Raw genomic sequence first — 22,631 nt, 5'->3', positions numbered from 1 at the left:
TTTTTATCTTCCATTTCCATCACTATATTTATGATTTTCTTTATATCCTAGAATATATTTATAAATGTTAAAAATCCTGGTTATGGGAGATATATATACATACATACATACATTTATGTATACACACACACGAGTTTCTTTGCATGTCGATAATTGATTGGATGCTTAACATCATAGTTACATTGTTAAATGCTGAATTTTGGCCCTGGCCAGTTGGCTTAGTGGTAGAGCATCGGCCCAGCTGTGGATGTCCTGGGTTTGATTCCTGGTCAGGGCACACAGGAGAAGCAACCATCTGCTTTTCCACCCCTCCTCCTCTGCTTTTCTCTTTCTTCCCCTCCCACAGCCATGGCTGGATTGGTTCAAGTGAACTGGCCCAGGGTGCTGATGATGGCTCCATGGCCTCCATCTCAGGTGCTAAAAAAATAGCTTGGCGGCTGAGCAATGAAGCAACAGTCACAGATGGGCAGAGCATTGCCCCATAGGGGGCTTGCTGAGTGGATCCTGGTCAGGGTGCATGCACGAGTCTGTCTGTCTCTCTGCCTCCCCTCCTTTCACTCAACAATAATAATAAATAAAAGCTGGATTTTGTTACATTTAAGTACTGAACTTTGTTCTGGCACAAAGGAAGTTACAATTTAAACATTTTGAGACTTGTTTTTTCAAGATTTATTAGGATGAACCCATACAAATTTTTATACTACGGCTGATTTGGCCACACTACAAAAGTACAACTCAACTTTTCTAAAGATGCTACCCAATACCTCAGGTATGAGCTCTCTCACTCAATTCTGGTTGGTGGTAACGTGAACTATTTCCAGCTTTGTGCGGTTCAGTGATTGTTTAGTTTCCTACTTTCTGTCATTTTTTCTTTGGCTTTTAAGATTAGTGCTCAAGGACTTCCTTCTCCCTGCCTTTTGCCAACTCGTACTCAATAAAAACCTGTGGACTACCCTGCAGACCTCTGGAGCTTTTTTTTTTTTTGGTTCTGTTTTGCAGCTCATTAGTTATTCAGAATTCTGATCTCTATCTAGCTCTTTAATTCAGTGAGATACAGGGCTTGATTTTTGTTTCCACTCCCTGCACTAACTATGAACTAGCAACTGCCTCTAGGCAGTAATCTGGGGCCATCACAAGGCTCACTTCCTGTTTTGCTTTCCTCAAGGATCAGTCCCTTATTATCTGTAGTCCAGTGTCTAAAAAACAGTTGTTTCATATACTTTGATTTTCTAATTGCTTATGGAAGAAAGAAAAATTCAGAGGTCAACTGTACTTGAGGCTAGGCTTTGACATAAAATTGTTCTTATAACGAGCAGAGTCAACATTACTTATACTTCATGCAGTTTCTTCATTACACATTCTGAGGTTTGCAGAGAAAGAAAAACAAACAGCTGTTTTTGTACATTTTTTCAGCTCTTAGAACATAAAATTCTTAGTTAACAAGCTAATTCTTGGTTAATAAAATATTCTTAGTTTCAGCACTTCATTACATTTAAAAATGTTGATTCTAGTGCAATGACATTTCATTTCTACTTTGTTTATTATTAAAACTAGCAATGCTTCATTTCAATAATAACACCACATGCGTGTGCACACGTACACACACAACCTTTAAAACTAAAGGGTGATATATTTGGTAGAGGCACACAGGTTACCAAGATATAAAACTCCAGAACTATCATTAATTCCACCAAACATGAGTTCAAAAATATTAACACTGATAAAATAGAAAATGTATTGTGGGATATGATAACAGAAATTTAGTAGGAAAGGGGTTTTAATCAGCAGGAATCTTGTTAAACTTTACAGAAGGAAAGAGGGAAGGGCTTAGAAATTAAGCACGGGCTTACTAAAATTCAAGATTTAAATACATTGCCTTTAGTTTGCTCTAAAAATCAGGTTAGTTGTTATTATTACTCTCATTTTATAGATGAAGAAACTAGTGTTTAAGTTTCGCAAGGACAGAAAGATAGTCAGTAGTAAGTTCCATGTACTCTCCAGTACCAAATGCTACATAACTGCCTGGACAAAATGTGGGGTGAGTGGTTCATTATATGACAACAATTAACAGAAGATATTGGGGATGGTTTCTGGCAATCAATTCTGGGACCAGAAACACAATTGTTAAAATTTATCATCTGATCTGGGTAACCCGTGCATTCTCACAAGTTTGCTAGGCTATTTCACACCTCTCTTCAAACATGCAATATCCTCCCTACCCAGCTTTACTTTCAGCAGTTGACTTTGACTCTTATTTCTGGAGAAAGTAAAAGCAATTAGAAGAAAATTTCTGTAAGCAGTAAACATAAAATCGACCAATCTTGAAGTCCTGAACTTAAAGACTCTGCCTTTTTTTCTGATGGAATCAAATCTGTCCATGTTGCAGTTGAAGGTTAAGCCTTCCGCTTGTGTACTGCATCCCGTATGTTTTCACATACTCAAAGATACTGATTCTGAGGATACATGCTTTTCTTCCTCATCAAATTTTCCCTTTACACTAGATCAAAGATTTCAACCAGTGTGTACAATCAGACTGTAGTAAACTGAAAAATAGTTTAATAAGACAACTGTGAACTGGTTCATTTATGCCAAAGCAAATTGAGGACTACGTTTTGCTAGATCTCATCTAGTGCTTTAATTCTAGGCGATTTTAATAATAACGGCTAATATTTATAGAGTGCTTATTCTACACTAGACACTGTGCTAAACACTTCACACGCACTATTCTATTTAATCCTTACTATCATAAGAAAGAGGTACTATTATAATTTATCTTACAGATAAGAAAACTAGGGCTTAAAGAAAGTAACTTGTCTGAGGCTACACAGTACATTGCACAGTAGGATTCAAAACTGACTTCAGAGTTCACATAAAGTGTTACATATTTACTTTGTAATCTAAACACTAAAAGAGATGAAAATTTACTGTCTTTATAATATTTACATATTTAATAGCAAATACAAAAGAAAATTAAATTGTTACAAAACCCATAATAATTTTTATTTCAATATGCAACATAATTCACATTATTATATACCTTTAACCAGAAAGTTTTAGCATACAAAGAACTTGGAAAGAATTCTAATTTGGTCCAAAACTTCTAAAGCTAAGGTTTCTGGGTAAAAGATAGTAACCACTTTCTCAAAATTTTAAATAAATTAGTAATTTGCAATGGGACATTATCATTTTAAAGTATGACATTACATTACATTGAGAAATATGAACAATAATCATCTACTACATCCCAGGCATTGTGCATATCTTTACATTTAAGAAATGGATATTAAACAATCTTGGAGTAAAAATAGAAAAGAAAAATTCCTTCAAGTCAATCTAACCTAAATTCGGAGAATCTTGTATTAAGAAGAGAGGCATTTATACTGGTATTTTCTTCTAACAAAAAGGCAGAGTGCCACCAGCTTGACATTATAAAAAGTGTTTTGGGCACTGATTCTCAAAATTGGCTGAATAGTGGAATCACGTAGAAAGTTTCAAAAATACTGATGCTTATTATACCAGCAATTTTCAACTGATGTGGTGTGCCTCAAGAATTTTTAAAACATGCAGTACTTGACTATTTAGGTAGAGGCACTGACCTCTCTTCCCCTAAATTATCAAGTAAGAAATGACAACAGCCAACACAACAATAGCTGTCTGGTGTGAATGAAGCAAAATTATATCTATTCTTGTCAGGTTGGCAAAAAATGTATTTTTTGGTGTGCTGCAGAATTTTAATAATTAGTTTATGTGGGTTCTGAGATGCAAAAGGTTGAAAATTGCTGCTATATACCATCCCTCAAAATTTGGATTTAATTGATATAAAGGAGAGCCTTAGCATGTAGTATTTTAAAACTCTGCATGTTGTTTTAATATGCAAGTTTGAAAAGTACTAGCTTAGAGAACTGTTCCATAATCAAAGAGGTCAGTCTTCAGCTGAGGGCATCCTCATGAAATGATATGGAGTGGAAGGTGTACTGTTATTTTTAAGTATCTATTAGAAAATAAATACTTTAAGGAAACGGCTTTTGTGTTATTCATCATTATCTCTCCATACCTGGAATAATGAAAGGCTCATAGTAGCTGCTAAATAAATAGCTTTTAAATGAATACATGACTGCCTTATAACTTAGATATTTATTGAAAAAAATGAATGACAGAAGCAGTTAAGATAAACTTTTAAGGCAAACCAAAGTCTTATATATACATATCTTAAAAACACATACATATATAAATAGGTCAAAAGTAGAAACAATATATAAAAGAGTGCAATATTTAGCAGTTGAGAATTCACTGAGTATTCAAATATTTTCCACATTCTTACACTTAGAAACAAAAGTAACAATAAACAACTAATTCTTTCAGCTACTATCTATAAGCACACATGCTGATTATTTTTAAAACAGAATTACAGCTTAAATTTGCTGAACTCATGTCAGTTTTCAAAATTCAGGTAAATACAATTTCAGCACACACCATGATAGCTTTTCCAGATGGCTGTATAAAAAGGAAAAGCTTGTTTCTGGATAAATATCTGGTATCACTTACTGTTATTTTCTCAGTTGGGGTCCACTAGTTTCTTAGCAGTTTCACATTTATAAAAACTATTTTGCCACCTCCTTATGAGTTTTATTTAAAAAAATAATAAATAGACTTCCTTTTTAGTAGCTGGATTCTTAGATATGGCTTCATTTATTAAAATTCCACAAGTATTATATAATTTATTATTAAGTTAGTATCTTATACTACGAAACTTTGGTTTTCTTAAAATTAGCATTGGTTGCTTGATTGTAGGTTTGTCACCAAAAAGTGCTGCTTCACTCTCCATGGTTGGAAATCTTTTCTGATATATCAGTGGATATTCCTTCTGAAACTTAAAAACGTGGTGAGGACTTAGAGGGTATTCAACATTATTATCCTAGCTAAAAACACTGTACAGTATTTTAAAAGAATTTAGTGCCTTTCTCAAAGAGGCATTACAGAGATGAGTATCCTTTCATTTTAGTCCTCTGCTTTCTCATACATAAAAGGTACACTTAGATCTCAGTTAGCATTACGTTTCTAGGATCCTCTTCTTCAAAATCTCCCCCGACATTTCAGACTTACTTTCTTCCCACTGGTAAAGCCTATTGAAAGTCACAGGGATCTAGTATATTTCATATTCTTTGAGTGTCTCAGACCAGAAACTGGACCTACCAGAGTCATGTGGCTACTGGTTTTTGATGCAGATATTAAAATTCTAAGTGATAATAATTAGTCACCAAAAGTTATGTAATGGAATCCAGATTTTGTATTGTTCTTACAAGCCTATCTAAACTATATACAATCATATAGAACACAAGGAAAGGACTATACCTGTTATTATTATTATTAAAATTTAAAGGTAAAGAGTAAAACCAGGCAGGTAGTTATATATAGCTTGCATATCCAATATTTAAAATCTTAAATTTAAAATGAGAAATTAAATTCCAAGTGTTATAAAATAATAATCAGAAGCAACATGTTAGAAATTATTTACACAATTAAGAACTTGCTCATTCTTTTACCTGTTTTAGTTTTTTCCTTTTCTCTTTTAGAGGCAAACTCTTGTTTTTAATAATATTCTCTAAAAGTTCTGCAATTGCATCTTGAGAGGTAGAAACTTTTTGTTCATCAAACTCCTGAGCACTAATCTGTTTACAGTATGAATATGTTGGCAAAGGAGCAATCAGTCCATCTCCAGGATTTTTTATCTGTAGTGAACAAAATGATACAGTCCAAGTCTATTAATTCTGGTCATGTTCCTGTTTGGTAAAGTGTTTTTTTGATGGGTTTTAGAACCTACTATTTTGCTACCAAACATTAAACACTTTAAGAAGGATCTCAATTCCAGCTCCACAATCTAGTAGCTTTGAATCAGTTAAGTTATTTAACTTTTCTTGGTCTGTAAAATGTCCCAAGGTTACATGAAATGATGTATATGAAATGTTTAGCACTCAAGAAGTATTAAATAAAAGTAGCTAATATCATTATTACTATTAATAGTGGATTTTATTATTTTAACTACAAAATAGTAACAATTGAAGTGGTATTTTATTTATTTATTTTTTATTTTTATTTTATTTATTCATTTGAGAGAGGAGAGAGAGAGAGGGAGAGAGAGAGAGAAGAGAGAGACAAGGGGGAGGAGCTGGAAGCATCAACTCCCATATGTGCCTTGACCAGGCAAGCCCAGGGTTTCGAACCGGCGACCTCAGCATTTCCAGGTCGACGCTTTATCCACTGCGCCACCACAGGTCAGGCCTGAAGTGGTATTTTAATGCATTTTGAAACACGAATGGTCTGACATAGTAACAGCTAAAAGTATTCTTCTATTATTTTTGAGGTGCAGGGTCATGGGCTGAGCTCATAACATCTATTGGTAAGAGAAAGAAATTATAGGCGATAGTTATAATTATAAGCCAGGGCAATATTAGAATAGTATGTATGGAAGAAACATGAATATATGTGCTGGGCAGCCATATATATGTGTTTTTGTTTGCTCAGTATTCCTTCTTTTTGTACTCCCTATGCTGGTCTTTTTTTTGAAGAATAAGGTCCTCTCTCCAACCCACTCACCTGCAACCGGCCACAGGATGTGCATTTAACCTAGATTGGGTTAAAATCCAGAATCCATACTAAGAACTTTTCAAATTGGAGGTGGAGAGATGGCTCTTTTCCTTTGGATTGCAAACATTAAATCTATAACTCAAGAGCTTTAATCAGCCAGATTCCCATCATGTGAAGGGCCACTTGTCAAATATAGGATCAAAATGGAAATGAGATGGATTATTGATTTTTGAGTCCCCAGATTCTGTCTATATTTCTGATTTTTAGAAGTTATTTATGTGAGCTGATAAAGTATTCCTTTCTGACTAGGCTAGTTCCAGATGAGTTTGCCACTTGAAGCTGACTAATACAGAGAATTTTAAGACTTATAATACATACATGGCCTTTTTTTAAGTAGTCAAGATGTTTCTCTACTTCAGTCTGTAAGTAAGAGGGCACTTGAAGAATTTCCTGATGATGATCCATTAAGAAAGAGACTAATCTTGCAGCAAGAAGCTCATCAAGATCCATTTCTTCGGCACAGCATAGCACACACCGAGAAAAAGTATGTATCATCTAAAAACGTATTAAAAGATGTGAATGTTAAAATGCAAGGTTTTATATAAATTGGAATATCAGTGATTTCTGGGTAGCAATATGTGGAAGTACTGAGATAAAATGATAAGCAGACTTCAGCCAAAAAATGAGAAAAATAATTTATTATATCAGAAAGGTAAGAATGTCTGTTATTCTTTTTAAAGTATTCATAAGTATTTCCTTAATATAATTCCAAAGGATCATAAAAGGCTTAGCCTTTCCTTTAATTTTATTATCATTTCATCAGCAAATGCCATAGGTTCCACTAGTACTATATAGATATGTTGCTTAAAGACTATGAGAGAGTAATGACTTATTACATTAATACCACAGAACCACAAATCAGGAGTATAATAGAACACATAAAGGTTAATGGTTACAAGGAGTCTTCAAATTCTGGGATAAATTTTCTTTTAAAGCTCATTTATTCTTATTCATATCCATATAACCCACTAACTATATAAGAAACACACATGCACATACCTCATTCTCAAATAATCAGAATATCAGAATTCTCTTTTAAGTATTATTCATACAATATATGATTAGGATACTTAATTTAAATATCTTGGTTATTCCTGCATGTCAAAGAGGTTTTCCTATCTCCTTCCAAAGCTTATTCCTCAGCTTTTCATCCTTCTTTCTCAGCTATGTAGAGTTCATTTACACTCAGAGGTCCAACTTCTACTTCTCCAGAAAACCAGCTTCTGCCCTGATTTTTCTTCACTAGACTCATATTTTCAACATTCTGTTGGACTTTTACTTGCATGTTCTAAAACTTCAAACTCAAAAAGTGTGAAAACCAGAATTATCTGCTTCCTACTCATGTCTCTCAAAATATTTTCCTCTACTAACTTCCCTATGTTTTTAAAAGGTGCTACAATTACTCAAAAAGTAATTCTTTTTCTTTATGTTAGCTCTGTCATTGTTAATGAACTGTCCCTAATGAAGGGAAAAATAGAGATTAGCTCGTGTTTCCTTGCTACAAAAACCTCTTGTAAATTGAAGCTGCAGTGTGAGGAAGAGGTAGCTCTTAGAGACAGAGAAGACACTATATTCAACAGTTCATTTCCAATCAATATCTGCACATAAACACCTTTGCCCTCATCCTCATATTGACCTAAGATTGCTTCACAGTAGTTTCTTCCAACTTCTTGTCCACAATGACGTTCCATCTTAATTCACATATTGTAATTCATCAAATACAATCTAGCACAATCTCTGAAACACTTTGACTTACTGTACATGTATTTCCATTAATTCTCTGCTTCACAGAGTTAGTGGCCTTAAGCTTTCAACAGTGCCTATACCTTTTCTTCTCCACCAAACAAAGACACAAGGCAATATATTTATAATATGGCCTATGAAGTGATATAGTACTAGTGAAGAGGCAAAGTACTTAGTCAAGATAAAGATCAAGATGTGAAAGTATAACAAACAGACTCGGTACAAAAGATTAATATACCGTATTGCCCCATGTATAAGACACATCTTAATTTTGGGGCCTGAAATTTGAAAAATAGAAGAAAAGTATTACATAAAGTTATTGAACTCGTTTTATTCACCATAAAGTTCATATAAACTCTCATCCCTGTCAAAAATCCCATCTATTAGCTTATCTTCATCGGTTTTCAAAAAAGGGTGCATCTTATACATGGGGAAATATGGTACCAATATTTTGTTTCTAGGAAGATTAGACTTTTAAGTGTTTATAACCCAGGATTTTAAGACCACAACATCAATCAAGTAGCACTATTAGATGTTTTATGAAATCAACTTACCAATGATCTTGTACCCATTGCATCATGAAGTTGGGGCATATCAACGTTTTGACTCATTCGAGAAATCATTCGCATTAAAAGTTGAAGCTTTCTACGATTTGGTGGGGGAAGTAACAAACAACACAACTGGAGTGCATTGATGGCAGCCCTCTCTAAATGAGGTTGCAGCAAACCTAGAAGGCAAAGTACCCCCCCCCAAAAAAAATCAGTGACATTGCTTTCATACTATTAGCATTTGGTTATATAAAGAAGGCAAAATAATATTTTAGAATTTGATTTCTTTTAATGATTCCTAGAAAATTTTACATTCCTCTAAAGCATGGTAAGATTCTCACCAATTCTTTCATAATTTATTTGAGTATTAATATCCCACACTTACTACAAATGAAGTCAGTCAAAATAAGTGAAAATGAAGGAAAAGAAAGTTAAGTGCTTTATTTAAGTGAGAGGATATATTTTGGTTATGCCACAAGTCTTTGACAATAAGAAACTTTCTTTTTGCAGGGGGAGAAAAAGCAATTTCAGAGAAGAAAAGCCAGGTAAGCAAAAGTTAATAAACACTAAAAGTTAGTATTACATGCATTAAAAGCATCAACCTTACTTTGTGTGCCAGTCAACATAGAAGAAGCTGAAGGTAAAGAGTTTTCTGAAAGTTCTATTGTACTTTTGCAGAGTCTCTTATTGATTGTGGTACTAGACTCTCCGAGTTCACCTTCCATAGCTGTCTGCACACTTGTAGTGCTTTGTCCAAGATTGGGTTTCATGATAATTTCAGCCACTGGCATACTGATATAACTATTCTTCCTGGTACTACTTCTTAAAAGTAAACTCTGAGATCTACAAAGCTGTTTTGACTTGCTTTTCCCATTATATAACTCCTCTTGGTCTTCAACAGTCACAGTAGAAGTTCTCTTAAAACCAACACAAAGTGGCTTTTGAACACTTTCCTCTGACTGAAGATTCATTATGGATTCCTCTTTGGTCTCAGACTCTAAAAATTGTTTATTACTTTGTCCTTCTATGTTCAGAATGGATTGATGGAAGGCACTGGAGACCTCTTTACTTGAACTCCCTGGTAAATCTACAATTCCTTCTAAAGAATAGCACCTTGGTTTGACATTAGAGGATAGAACATGCATACTACTTAAACCTATTAAATTATGACAGCTTCCTCCTGTTCTGTCATTAGAACTGGCTCTTCTGTTTTTTAAATCAACTAGCTGCATTTTTTTAACACATTTTTCTTGAAATCTGTGATCTCTTATCAGCAGTCTCTCTGTAGTATCTGATTCTTCTTTGTTTTTGTCTTTATGAAGCAGACTGAGAAGCAGACACTCAGTTGATTTGAAGGAATTCAAACTGTTAAAGTGAAGGATTTTTGAAGACTGTGGATCATCTTGAATTTTACGGATCCCACTGGGTCTATCTGAAACTGTGATGTAGCCACAAACAACTACCAGGAAATGAAACAAAAGTAAGATGCAACTCTATGACAGTGAACAAAAATAAAACAAAAACAATAGTGAAGTTAAACAAAATTAAGCATCACTATAGTATATATTGTTAGTATAGTACAAATAGCAGTTGCTGAATTCAGAAGCCACTTACACAGGACACATGCAACATTTAGTTACCAAGTGCAAGACTGAATAGAGGTTTTCCAATTTGTGATATCAGTAACTTTAAATTTATTTCAACAATCGAATTAAATGGATTGAGTCAAATATATTATAAATATCTGGTCAAAGTTGATAAGTATTAGAAATTTCTTAATTATCACTGTAATATAATAAAATACATATTGGTCTTTGTCTCTGTTACCTGGCATAGAGCTCCTAAAACCCTTGGAATTTTTGGAGTGATAGGAGTCTTCCGTTACTCATAATGAGCCTATTTGAGCACATCTGTGTTTATGGTAATTAGGTGACGTAGAGCTGGTTTTGCTCAGAAGGGTGGAATCTTCAGCCCTAACTTGGACCTTGTTGAAGGGGTTGGAGATTTAATTCAATCACTAAAGACCAATGACATTTTCATGCCTATGTAAGGAAACCTCAATTAAAGCTCTGAAACAATAAGTTCAAAGGCACTTACAGGTTGGTGAACACATGAATTGCTTAGGAGGGGGGCATCCTGGACAGAGCACGGAATCTCTCTCTGCACAGTCCATACCTTACCTATGTATCTCCTTCCCTTGGCTTTTTCTGACTTGCATCCTTTACAATGAACTAGCAATCATTAAGTAAAGCACTTTCCAGAGTTCTGTGAGTCCCTGTAGTGAATTACTAAACCCTAGGGGGTTCCATGGGGACCCCTGAATTGTCAGTTAGCCAGGGGAAGAGTGAGTAAGCCTAAGAACCTCAGTTGTAGCTGGAACCTGAGTGAGGGCAGTCTTGTGGGTTAACAATGGGAAGTTTTGTCAGACTTTGTCCTTAACTTGTGGGGTCTGGGCTAGCTCTGGGTAGTTAATGCCAAAAATAAACTGAATTGTAGGACAGCCAGTTGTTGTGGAGAATTGGTGTTTGAATGATATGTTTGAATTACTGGAAAACAACACAATAGCAACCAGAGTATTCCTGAATTTTAAAATAATTTATAGATTGCTACTTTCGTATTTACCTCTACTTTTTGTTCTTTTAAATTATAGGAGACTTGAAAACTTTAATAAAATGAATTTAAACAATAAGTAAAAATCTACACATACCCAAAATGTTCACAAATAATTCATAATATTCAAAGGTAAGTAGAGGTTCAGGGAGATCTAGAAAATAATCTGCAATTGTTCTGAATACATCTCGTTCAAATCCAACATAAGTCGGATTATTCAAATCATTATTTCTTGGCCCTAAGAAGTAAAAGGAAAAAAATGTAAAAGGAAAAAAATGTAAAAGCAAAAATTTTAACACATTTTTAAATATACTTATAAAAAATCTGAAATCTGTATTTTATGAAGAAGCTGTTTTACAACAAACTGTCACAATTCATACATTTAAAGGGTTGTACACACCTCATTCCTTCTCATTATCTTTTCTGCAGAAATCACTGTAAGCAATTATTAGCATTTAAAGAATATTTTTATGCCTGAAAAACTCCACATAAATATTTGAAATATATTTTAAAAGGATTAGGAAAGTTTATTTTAATGAAATTTTATCACATTTCATTTTATAAAGCAAAGAATATTTGGATAATGCAAATAAGTCCTGCAAATTATGTTTTGCAAATTTACATTTTTATGAATGAATTTTGCCTCACATGAAGCATACCCTTATAAACAGTATCTTTACATTTCAGTTTCATTAGCTTAACATTATTGAAATAACCATGCCTTCTAATTAGTGTTTTCCTCAGACATAAGATCTCATCTCATGGCATAGAAACGGAAACTCAGTAACTTGTTCAAGATTAAAGAGCCCTTAGACTAGAGGCAAAGCTAGAACTAGAATTTAGAGTGGTATAAAGTCCGAGCAATATCCAGGAACTTGCGGCACCAAAACATTTCAAGTGTGGTCCATCCATCACATAATCAGAATCATCCAATGTTGCCTATTAAAAACATAAGCTCCTCTAGAAATGCTTGCTTCTGCTTTACTAATTTTAGTTTTCAAACACTGATCTGGGCACCTTTGCCAGAATAATCTTGATGGGGCATCAGAGAAATCCCTGGAAGTATATTTATCTGAGTTGCGAACCACGAGTCAAAGTATGAGAGTAAAGGGAATTTAGGTAGGGGGAAGGCAGAAAGAGAAACTCAAAAATCTTAAGATGATGATCAAGATCTTTACCTCAGTTTAATAAGTTTTCTGTAACTTACATCATTTACTTTATTGTTCTTTCTGTTATTTTGTGATATTGACACCCAGTGGACAACAAGGGAATATATACTTATCTTGAACATTAATAAAATAATTTTATAAAAACTAGAAAAGCACCTTTGTAACAAAATATTAGAGTATAACTTCTGACGATTTAGAATCACATACCTCTATAAATTTTCAAAGTTGATTTTAAAAGCAATTAGGGTTTTGTACCTGAAGGGGGGGTGGAGGGTCTTAAATGATAAAAGTCAATTTATCGCTGATCACTGTGAAAAAACTTGAACAAAATGCTAAAAACTAATTTGCTAATCAGTGACACATCTTTTTTCACAAAGTCCCATTAGTATGTCCTATAGAGCAGTGGTCCCCAACCTTTTTTGGGCCATGGCCCGGTTTAATGTCAGAAAATACTTTCACGGACCGGCCTTTAGGGTGGGACAGATAAATGTATCACGTGACCAAGACAAGCATCAAGAGTGAGTCTTAGACGGATATAACAGAGGGAATCTGGTCATTTTTAAAAAATAAAACATTGTTCAGACTTAAATATAAATAAAACGGAAATAATGTAAGTTATTTATTCTTTCTCTGTGGACTGGTACCAAATGGCCCACGGACCAGTACCGGTCCGCGGCCCGGGGGTTGGGGACCATTGCTATAGAGTAGGAGCGTGTCATAGAACACCTGAATGTTGAAGCTGTGTGCAATGGCAAAGAGTATGAAGTAGATTTTATGAGACTTCATTTCTGATGGAAACTTTCCATTTATAAGCTGCTTTACTTACAAGTTGCTATTTTGAACTCTTTGGACTTCACTGAGGCAAATGGTGTGATTATACCTAAAAATCCTTTGAAAGCCCCTAGCCTATGATTTTATGATTTATTAGAACTGAACTATAAATGATAGGCTTGAATTATGAAATCACCACCTGTACTGAAAAGTTAAGGGCTCTATAACATACTGCACACGGAAAGAAATGTAACCAGTTCTACTAGATTTTCATTTAAACATCAAAAGAAATGATATATTTTCATTCTTTCCTGACTTTAATACACTATTTAAAAATATTCTCAGTTCTTGTTAAATATTAGCAATATAAAACATATATATATATATATATATATATATATATATATAGTTTAACTTACAATTTGCTAGGCACTTCATGGCAGATAATACCCAATGTGGAAGATCATCTACACATAAAAAAATATTAACATTGTTTAGTAATTCAAAATTTTTTGACAGTATTTTTAAAACTTAACGTATATATAATTATATATGTAAATATGCATGTTTGCATATGTGTATTACCAGTGTTAAAATTATTAGATGTTTTATAAGACAGGGCCAAGACGATATTTTAAAATACAAGTTTAAAAAGTTAGAGAACTTGAGTTTGACTCTTGTCACAATATATAAAACAATCAGCTATCCCCAAAATCAAGGATTATTTTATGGTGGATAATTAAAAAATAAATTAACATTCTTCTTTATCCACTACCATCATCGTCTCTTTATCCTCATTTCTATTCTGACTAGCTGTGCTATTTCAACATTACTGATTTGAGTGAAACCAATGATTGAAACAAAGTATATTTGAATATTAGTGGCTTTCAGTGAGACTTGCTTCACATTTTTTAATTGCCATTCACTGATATATGCTGCATAAGATCTAGCAATTTTTTGATATAAACATAAAAACCACACATAGACTTGACTTAATAAGTGTATAGTTATAAAAAATAGAAAGCTTGAATGAGAGTATATACTGTTAATTATTTTAGGTAATGAACCATGGAAATGGACCAAAGCCAAATGCATATATAACATAACTCCTAAGTTTTGATATTTACTATTTGTTCCTACAATTCAAATCTCAAAGTCCTAGCCCACCCACACACAAACACAAAACAAACAAGAGGAAAAAACCTTAAAGTAATGCATGCTGATTAATTCCAAGGATAGCAATTGATTATAAAAAAATGACATTCTGAGTAAATTTTTGCTACTTATAATCTAAGTTTTCTAATGTATCTGACTTGAATTATTTTCCTGACTTTCCTACCTTATATCTGAAATTATATTATTATATATATATGTGTGTGTGTGTGTATATATAAAATATCAAGTCAGTGCTGAAGACTGGTCCTGAGGGGTTGGTCTTATTTTGTGTTCCTTTTTTAGCATATTGTCTTTACCCCTTTAAATCTGTACATAACTACTCATGTAAGCTCCAGAAAGGCATGGCCATTTCCCTCTTGTTCATCACTAAATCTTTAACACAATGCCTGGTACATTATATGCATTCAATAAAATTTGGCTATTACTACATTATATGTAATCAATAGTTTTAATACATATCTTTTCTTGGATACTTAATCCTGCCATTAAAAAAAAAAAGAATCATGAATCCACCTTAACAGCTAATATTATCTGTGACATTAACTTAAAAAATATTCCAATGTGATTTTTAAAGCACCTGTGATAAAGCAAAAGTCTCCCTGATACTCTCTCAGTTAAACTACTCTGCTTTCCACACTGTGGTCTCTGTGCACCCCCACAACAGCTGTAATCTTCACAAGCAAGTTTTAAGCATCCAACTTCTTTTATTGATACCAACCTGATTTGTCTTGTAGTATAACTACTCCTTGTTTACTTGTATTGGTCATGTTGTACATTATATACTGAGGAATTACTTGTTTTGGATTTATGACTTCTTCTAGGGATGACACACCTAAAATAGTTTGCAGGCTAAATAGAAGAAAGAATACAAACTTTTTTCCTCTATAACATAAGTAGAATAGAATATAAATATGAAAGAGTTTGACAAACAAAATCCTCAGAATATTTTTTGTTTTTTCTGAAACCAAACGTCAAAGACTTATTATTTTGTGTCTACTTTCAAATATATTTATCTTAATAACTTTTGCAGGATTCCAATGTAGATCCCAAACTATAGCTACTACTTAGGTTTAAAAAAAAAAAGCAAATCATACTGAAAACATTCTTTTTCTACTGTACTAGAATTAGAACAATAACATGAAAAAACACATATACAGTACAGCAGGGGTCCCCAACCTTTTTTGGGCCATGGACCGGTTTAATGTCAGAAAATATTTTCACAAACTGGCCTTTAGGGTGGAACGGATAAATGTATCACGTGACCGAGACAAGCGTCAAGAGTGAGTCTTAGACGATGTAACAGAGGGAATCTGGTCATTTTTTAAAAATAAAACATCGTTCAGACTTAAATATAAATAAAATGGAAATAATGTAAGTTATTTATTCTTTCTCTGCGGACTGGTACCGGTCCACGGCCCGGGGGTTGGGGACTACTGCAGTACAGGTTAAATTCTAAGCTTTAAGAACTACACTGTTCTTTTGCATTTGTATATCTGGATGAAAATGGCAAATTCACATTGCAAACATATTTGGAACTTGGTTAGAGCTTTGTTTCAGCTTACTAGATCAGAATAATATATCTCCAAACTTCTTCAACATCTTTCAGGCTTATTTCTCTATTATCAACTGAGTTTTCTTGATCTTCCTTAATTATTTCACAGTTCATGCTTTCTGTATTTTCCTGAAAAAAAGAATTACTTCAGTTTATTATGCTATGCTCAAATTAAGAAAATGTTGAACTGATACCATTCCTAATATTTAGTATTTCTTTTTGTATCAGGCAATGTGAAGTTATAAAGTAAGTGCCATCTGAAAAAATGTGACATAGAGTTTTTGGTTTTGTAGCTGTCCCTATTACCCTCAAATCAATTTAAAATAAAACATGCTTAAATTATAGTTATTCTTTTAAGTATAGCTCACTACCATTTATTTATTAGTTTGTTTCTATGGGTTGCAAATTTACATATACATTTTTAGAATATAATATAGAGTAAAAAGTTTCAAGCACTAGCTTCAAATTCATTTACTTCAATGACTCTATTAAGCACGTGGTAATTATATTTAAATTAGTGATTAGTTAAAGGATGCTTTACCTGAGAGGATTGTAATCCATGCTTTTTAGTTCTATGAGATAAGTTTCGTAATTTAAAAATACTGTCTTTATCTTTGGAAACGTTCTCTGTGCTGTTTTTTCTTAATTCTGGATGCCTCCGTGGAAGAATTTTAAATGGAGAATTGGCTGGAAATCTAGTTTAAGAATAATATATAATTAATAATGAGATCAGCAACAAACTTTTAGTGCCTATTTGTCTTAAAAAATCACATTAATATTGATCTACACTTTTAAGGAATAAAATTCTGTATTAATTGATTTTCCTATTAAACATTTAAAATTATTTTAAGTTTCCTGCTTTCTTTAATATACTGTGCGTATTTTAAGTTTATTTCTGGGTAATTCAGTGTTATTAGAGTCAACTATGTTGGAGAGGTACCACTTACATACAAAATGGTTTAGACTGTTATATCTACTAAATTTTTCACAAGTTATCTAATTTATATATATATATTTTTCCCTTTGACTGATTGTTCTAATTTCCAGAACTTGGCCTCTATTACTTTTTTTTTAAATTATAAAGCCTTTCCCTTTCATTTTAGTATAAAATATTTGAAAGATACAAAAAAGTACAGAGTATAAAACATCTGTGTACATAACCATCCACCACTGAAATTAACTTTTACCAAAAAATTCATTTTTTCTTAAGTGAAAGAAATTTTTGCTTATTCTCTCTCTCTCCCTAAGAGAAATCATTAACCTATGGTTAGTGTATTTCTTTCTTGTTCATATTTTTATGCTTTTAATAAACATTCAAAAATATATTGTTTGGTGATTTTTCACTCAATGGTATCTTTTATCATACATTAAATTTCATTTTAGTCATCTTAAAAATTCTTTATTATTCCTCTATCCTAAAAATATTCTTAAAGTCTCTCATAAGAATTTTATTTCCATATATGGGTATTTAATTAATGAATAAATTATGCCAAGTTCCCATATATGAATGGGTTTGTACACTCAGTACTTAATTTAATTTAAGCTCAGGTATTAGGTTAAGTTAAGGCAATTCTCCCCTCATATTGTTCAAAACTGCCCTGGACCTTTACATTACTAAATAAATTTTAGAATCTGTTTGTCAAATTCCACAAAAAATTATATAGGGATTTTGAATAAAAATGCACTGAATTTATGAATTTGGGACAAACTGACTTATTTATGATACTAAGTCTTATTCATGAAAAGACATACTTCTTCATTTATTGTCTTCAATTTCCCTTAGTAAAGTCTTACCCATTTTTGGTAAACTTTATGTACTTTATTGTTACTATTGTAAATAAGACCAGAAGCAGAGGAACTAGTTGAAGAATTATACAGAATTATAGGTCAGAGAGAATCATGATCTAACAAAAAGAACATTCTTAGTGGAAAGAGAAATAGATCAGAGAACTACTGAGGCAGAACAGAGGTGGTTTGAAAACTAAATCATTTTATTTATTTTATTTATTTTTAGAGAGGAGAGAGAGGAGAGAGAGACAGAGAGAGAGAAGGGGGGAGGAGCTGGAAGCATCAACTCAAATATGTGCCTTGACCAGGCAAGCCCAGGGTTTCGAATCGGCGACCTCAGCATTTCCAGGTCGACGCTTTATCCACTGCGCCACCACAGGTCAGGCCTGAAAACTAAATCATTTAAAGGGCAGTAGAAAGGGTGTCAAAGCATCTACAGGGAAGACAGTGCCATTCACTCAGAGATGAACATGACAACATGTAGGTTAAGATATAATAGTAATTTTATATGCCATAGTTGAAATGCCTATGTAATAAGCAAATAAGTAAATACATAAATAAAAGAAAGAAAAAAATGCATCTAAAGCTCAGGAGAGATAACTGGGTTGAAGATTTGAAAGCCATGAAAAAAGTAGGTGAAGACATAGCATGAGATTACCCAGGGAGAGAGGTGAAGTGAAGAAAAGTGTAGGACCTTGCAAACCAGTTAAGAGCTAAGGATGAGCAGCAGCAAAGGTGCCCATTAAGGTCACAAAGGAGTAGTTAGTTCGATAGAAAGATTTCTAGAGTATTACACAAAGTGAACTGTTCATATGCTTATTATTGCAGTTTACTTGTATGGTGTAAGTCATCTTTGATAACACAGGCAAGAATCAATCTCAAAAATATCCCATTTGAAAAGTACTAAATCTGTAAAGGAAAAAAACATATAAGAATCCAAAGACCTAGTTTAATGGAAATGTAACAAAGACTTCTGGGTGCATGAAAGAAAAGCAATGATGTGGCCTGAGCGACTCAGAAGATCTCACAGAAGAGGCTAAAATAGGTCTGAAGTGAGAAGAAATGTATGTGCTAGTCTGACAAATGGGTACAGTGTTTCAAGGTGGAAGGACATATCTCAGATAGAGGCACCATGATTTATTAGAGCATGGTCTCAGTTTCCTCCTCTGTAAAAAGGAGCTAATACCTATCCCAATTATCTATTCCAGGGATGAAAAAAGAAAACATGTAAATCATAAAGTAGGGTCTCTGGTACACAATAAATACTTAATAAATTATTTTCTTTAACCTGTGGTATATTTCTTCTAATATTATATAAAGGTTGCTATGATCTATCTTGTCACATGTATTCTTAAATTATATAAGCTCATATGTTTCTTGAATGCAAGGACCTGTGACGATCTGTGTTGCAATCCTTGAATCTATGTAACTTGGGGTTTCGAACCTGAGTTGTCAGTGTCCTGGGTCAACGCTCTATCCACTGCGCAACCACCTGGTCAAGCTATTATCTAACATTTTCAAAGATGATTGTGCAGCTATTAACTTGAACTTCTAAGTGGTCTTAGACTAGGAGCAGTAACAGTTCTCTACAGAAAATATTATTTCTCTAAAAAAACTGCTGTTTAAACTTTAAGTAATTCAGTTTCGCAGTTACTTCTTTGTTCATACCTGAATAACTGACTGTTGTCATAAAGATTTTCTGATCCCCATCTGCCTTTGATATCTTCAATTATGTGATTCTTAAGAAATTTCCTCAATAGTTGGATAGTCTGTTGCCTTGTAACTTCAGGACCAAAATTACTATTATTTCGTAGTAGGTTATAAAGCCAATCCACTGCTTCTCCTGCTGTAAAACAACTGCCATATTTTTTAAAGTGTTGCCTGTGTTTTCTTAGAGGCATTCCTGCTCGAAAAGATGTCGTAACTTCATTCCACTGTAAAAAATAAATAATTTAAAAAATTTAAAAAAATTAAACAAAAATGAAACCTCCTACTGATTTGAAATAAATTAGACAAAGACAATTCTTTCATTTACAACTAATTACATCAAAGAATTTCAAGAAGAAAATAATTTTATTTGTGCTATAGAAAATTTTATATCGCATACTGATTCATTTTTATTAACTACTGTTGTGATAATATTTTAAGGTAAGTTTTGTGTTTTTTTTTTTTTACTAAAAGCACTTCTTTGGCTGGTTGGTTTACTTAGGAAACCTAGAAATAATAAAGAATTGCAATGAACCTGCCTTTTCATCCTCAACAGAGAAAGCATTTATCCCTGTTTTGGTTTTTTTTTTAAGTCTCAACTACTATTAATAACATGCTGGTAGCATTTGTGTCAGACATTGTGTTTTACATTCATTATTTCACTTTAAATCTCACAATTCTATAAATATTATTATTCCATTTTAGATGAGGACTATGAAGCACAGAGAGACTGAATAATTTGAGCCATGTCTCATAGCTAAGTGATGAACCCACACATTTAAACCCAGACCTGATTGCCTGTAGCACCTGAACCTGGAACTCCTTCGCTGGTCTCAAACAGAACTCATGGTGGGCATTAGTTTCAGTGGTCAAATACTTTTCATATTAACATAGCTTATATGTTTACTATATATAATATTTCTTATTTGAAGATTCCACTAGTTAACATAGAACAGATACCGTAAATTAAAAATTACATCCACGGTGCATTTAATGACACGGTGATATACCTCCACTTTCTGTGGCCCCAACATCACAACACAAAGTTTAACCGCTAAAATCACAATATCCACATTCTTTTCTTCCCACTCGTCCACATGTCACATACTGATTTATTCAAGAAACATAGAGCTGCGACCTATCCTCTGGATAGTTTCTTATTCTCCATATTATAATACACTTTCACATACATATCCTCTCCAGAAATCTTAAGGCGGACATGTATTCTCAATCAGCCTTACTCTACCGTGGACACTGAGGCTCACAGAGGTTAAGTGATTCTCCTAATGTCGCCCAACCAGTGGCACAAGATCCTCTCGGGTGAAGATCCAACTGCGCGAGCACAGATCCAGTGACCACCAGCAAGCAGCGCTCCTGATGGGAACCTCAGATACTCCGGGTTTAGTTTTGATACAGCGGCACAAAACCCTAGAGCCCACAGCACGAAACTGTTACATTCGGGCTTGCCGCTAGTCAGCCCTTACAAAGCAACGCAACATTGGAATTCTCCAGGTCTGTGGATGGAGAAAACCAGGCGTGGGAGGCGGCTAATTCGAACTTTTCCGCGCCGTCCCGGGACCAGGAGGCCCCTAACAGGGCGTGAGGAGGCCGCGCCTCCGCCGGGCGCTCGGAGCAGGCGAGAGAGAAAGTCCCGCTCCGCGGGGTCCCGCGCTGCCCCTTCGTTCATTCAATCTCCTCATCCAGAGGTTCGGGAGCCATCCCTCCGCCCGAGGTGAAACTACAAACGCTCTCACGCAAAAGTGGTGGCGGCCATCACCCCGGCGGGCCAGTCTCGTCGTTCCGCGGTGTCTTACCAGCTTGGTGGCCCGATACGGCCCGGGAGGCACACTCCGATTCTCCATGCCGCCCACCCGGCCTGAGGGCTGTCAGCGCCGGGCACGGGACATGGCAGCGGAAGGTTACACTCCGGGCGCAGTTCACAACCGTCAGCCCCGCGGCCGATTTGAATACCGCAGTGGCTGCGCTGATTGGCTACGACCTCAGGTCACGTGACGCCCCCGAGGAGACCCGACCGCGGCGCTCGGGGGCGGTGGAGGTCTTGGGAACTTGGGTTCACAGCGCGGGGGCTGGGCAGGTGGGACGGGCTCCCCGGGTCACCGGCTTTCCTGGACCTGCTTCTCCCTCTTGCGGCCTTTGACGAGGCGGAGTTAACTTTCCACAGGTGGGACAGGTGAGGCGATTTAGTCCCAGGCTGGGTTGTTTGGAACCCAGCCTTTGCTGTTAGGGAATTTGAAATTTGAAAAGAAAAAAATAAAAAAAAAACCTGGCCCTTAAAGGATCTTGACTTGTGCTAAATTTACAGGACAATACTTCCCTGGGGCGTAACTCGCACCTGACAAACCCCTTGGCTTTGCATCTAAAAAGCTTTCCTGGTGTTTGTTGCAGTGCTGTTAACCTTGTATTTCCTCAGGTGCCCTAATTCCGTTCTCCCCAGTGCAGAAAATGTAGGTTGACAAACCCATCTGCCCCACCCCGACCCTTAATTGGGTGGTAAATTGGAGCATGGGGAGATTTCCATAAGTACGCACAATAAGGGGTTTGGGAAAGGTCCCTGTGAAACTTAGCAAATTGCTCCCCTAAGAAAACCTCCTGACAATATCTTGATAAGATTCCTGGTTATGTTTATTTAGATCACGATTATAAACTTAGTGGGTTTTTAGAAATTTGCAGTAAACCTCATTTTTCAAATGACAAAAACTATGATCCGAGCGTTAAAGGAACTTGTACAAAGTCTCAGATCCTATTGGCAGATTCTTAGAAGTAATTTTGTTTCTCTTATCAACTTTTTAGGAATCTCTCTTTTTCCCCATTTTCCTACATCAGGATTTCTCAGGCAGGTATTACACCACCTGCATGAGTCATCTGGGATGCTTGTTAGTTAAAATGCTGATTTCTTGGGTT

At 34.7% G+C, this 22,631-nt stretch overlaps 1 protein-coding gene across 4 annotated transcripts; it reads right to left on the bottom strand.

Annotated features, from left to right (window-relative positions):
- Nucleotides 1-3,008: 3,008 nt before the first annotated feature.
- On the bottom strand, nt 3,009-21,657 carry DEPDC1 (DEP domain containing 1). 4 transcript variants are annotated; one of them, XM_066264977.1, is made up of 12 exons: nt 21,524-21,657; nt 19,671-19,936; nt 16,756-16,909; nt 16,225-16,343; nt 15,381-15,511; nt 13,906-13,953; nt 11,644-11,784; nt 9,544-10,395; nt 8,943-9,115; nt 6,964-7,140; nt 5,544-5,729; nt 3,009-4,870 (listed from the first exon to the last, which is right to left on the bottom strand). In XM_066264977.1, exons 1-12 carry the CDS (start codon nt 21,569-21,571, stop codon nt 4,730-4,732), a joined length of 2,436 nt encoding a protein of 811 aa, XP_066121074.1. In that variant the 5' UTR covers nt 21,572-21,657; the 3' UTR covers nt 3,009-4,729. The 4 variants fall into 4 exon arrangements, with proteins under 4 accessions (XP_066121074.1, XP_066121077.1, XP_066121075.1 ...); XM_066264980.1 differs by lacking the exon at nt 9,544-10,395; XM_066264978.1 differs by lacking the exon at nt 19,671-19,936 and having other exon boundaries at nt 21,524-21,632.
- Between the last annotated feature and the right edge of the window lie 974 nt (nt 21,658-22,631).

Source organism: Saccopteryx bilineata, chromosome 3 (assembly GCF_036850765.1).
Source record: "Saccopteryx bilineata isolate mSacBil1 chromosome 3, mSacBil1_pri_phased_curated, whole genome shotgun sequence".
Taxonomy (NCBI): Eukaryota; Metazoa; Chordata; class Mammalia; order Chiroptera; family Emballonuridae; genus Saccopteryx; species Saccopteryx bilineata.
The sequence above is the reverse complement of the archived record's forward strand: the minus strand, read 5'-3'. Positions and strand labels throughout refer to the sequence as shown.

Coding starts and splice junctions, on each gene's coding strand:
- DEPDC1 (XM_066264977.1), bottom strand. CDS start 21,571: ATGGAGAATCGGAGTGTGCCTCCCGGGCCGTATCGGGCCACCAAGCTG. Junction 11,785..13,905: donor CATGAAGTGCCTAGCAAATT/GTAAGTTAAACT, acceptor TTTACTTCTTAG/GGCCAAGAAATAATGATTTG. Junction 7,141..8,942: donor CAATGGGTACAAGATCATTG/GTAAGTTGATTT, acceptor ATACGTTTTTAG/ATGATACATACTTTTTCTCG.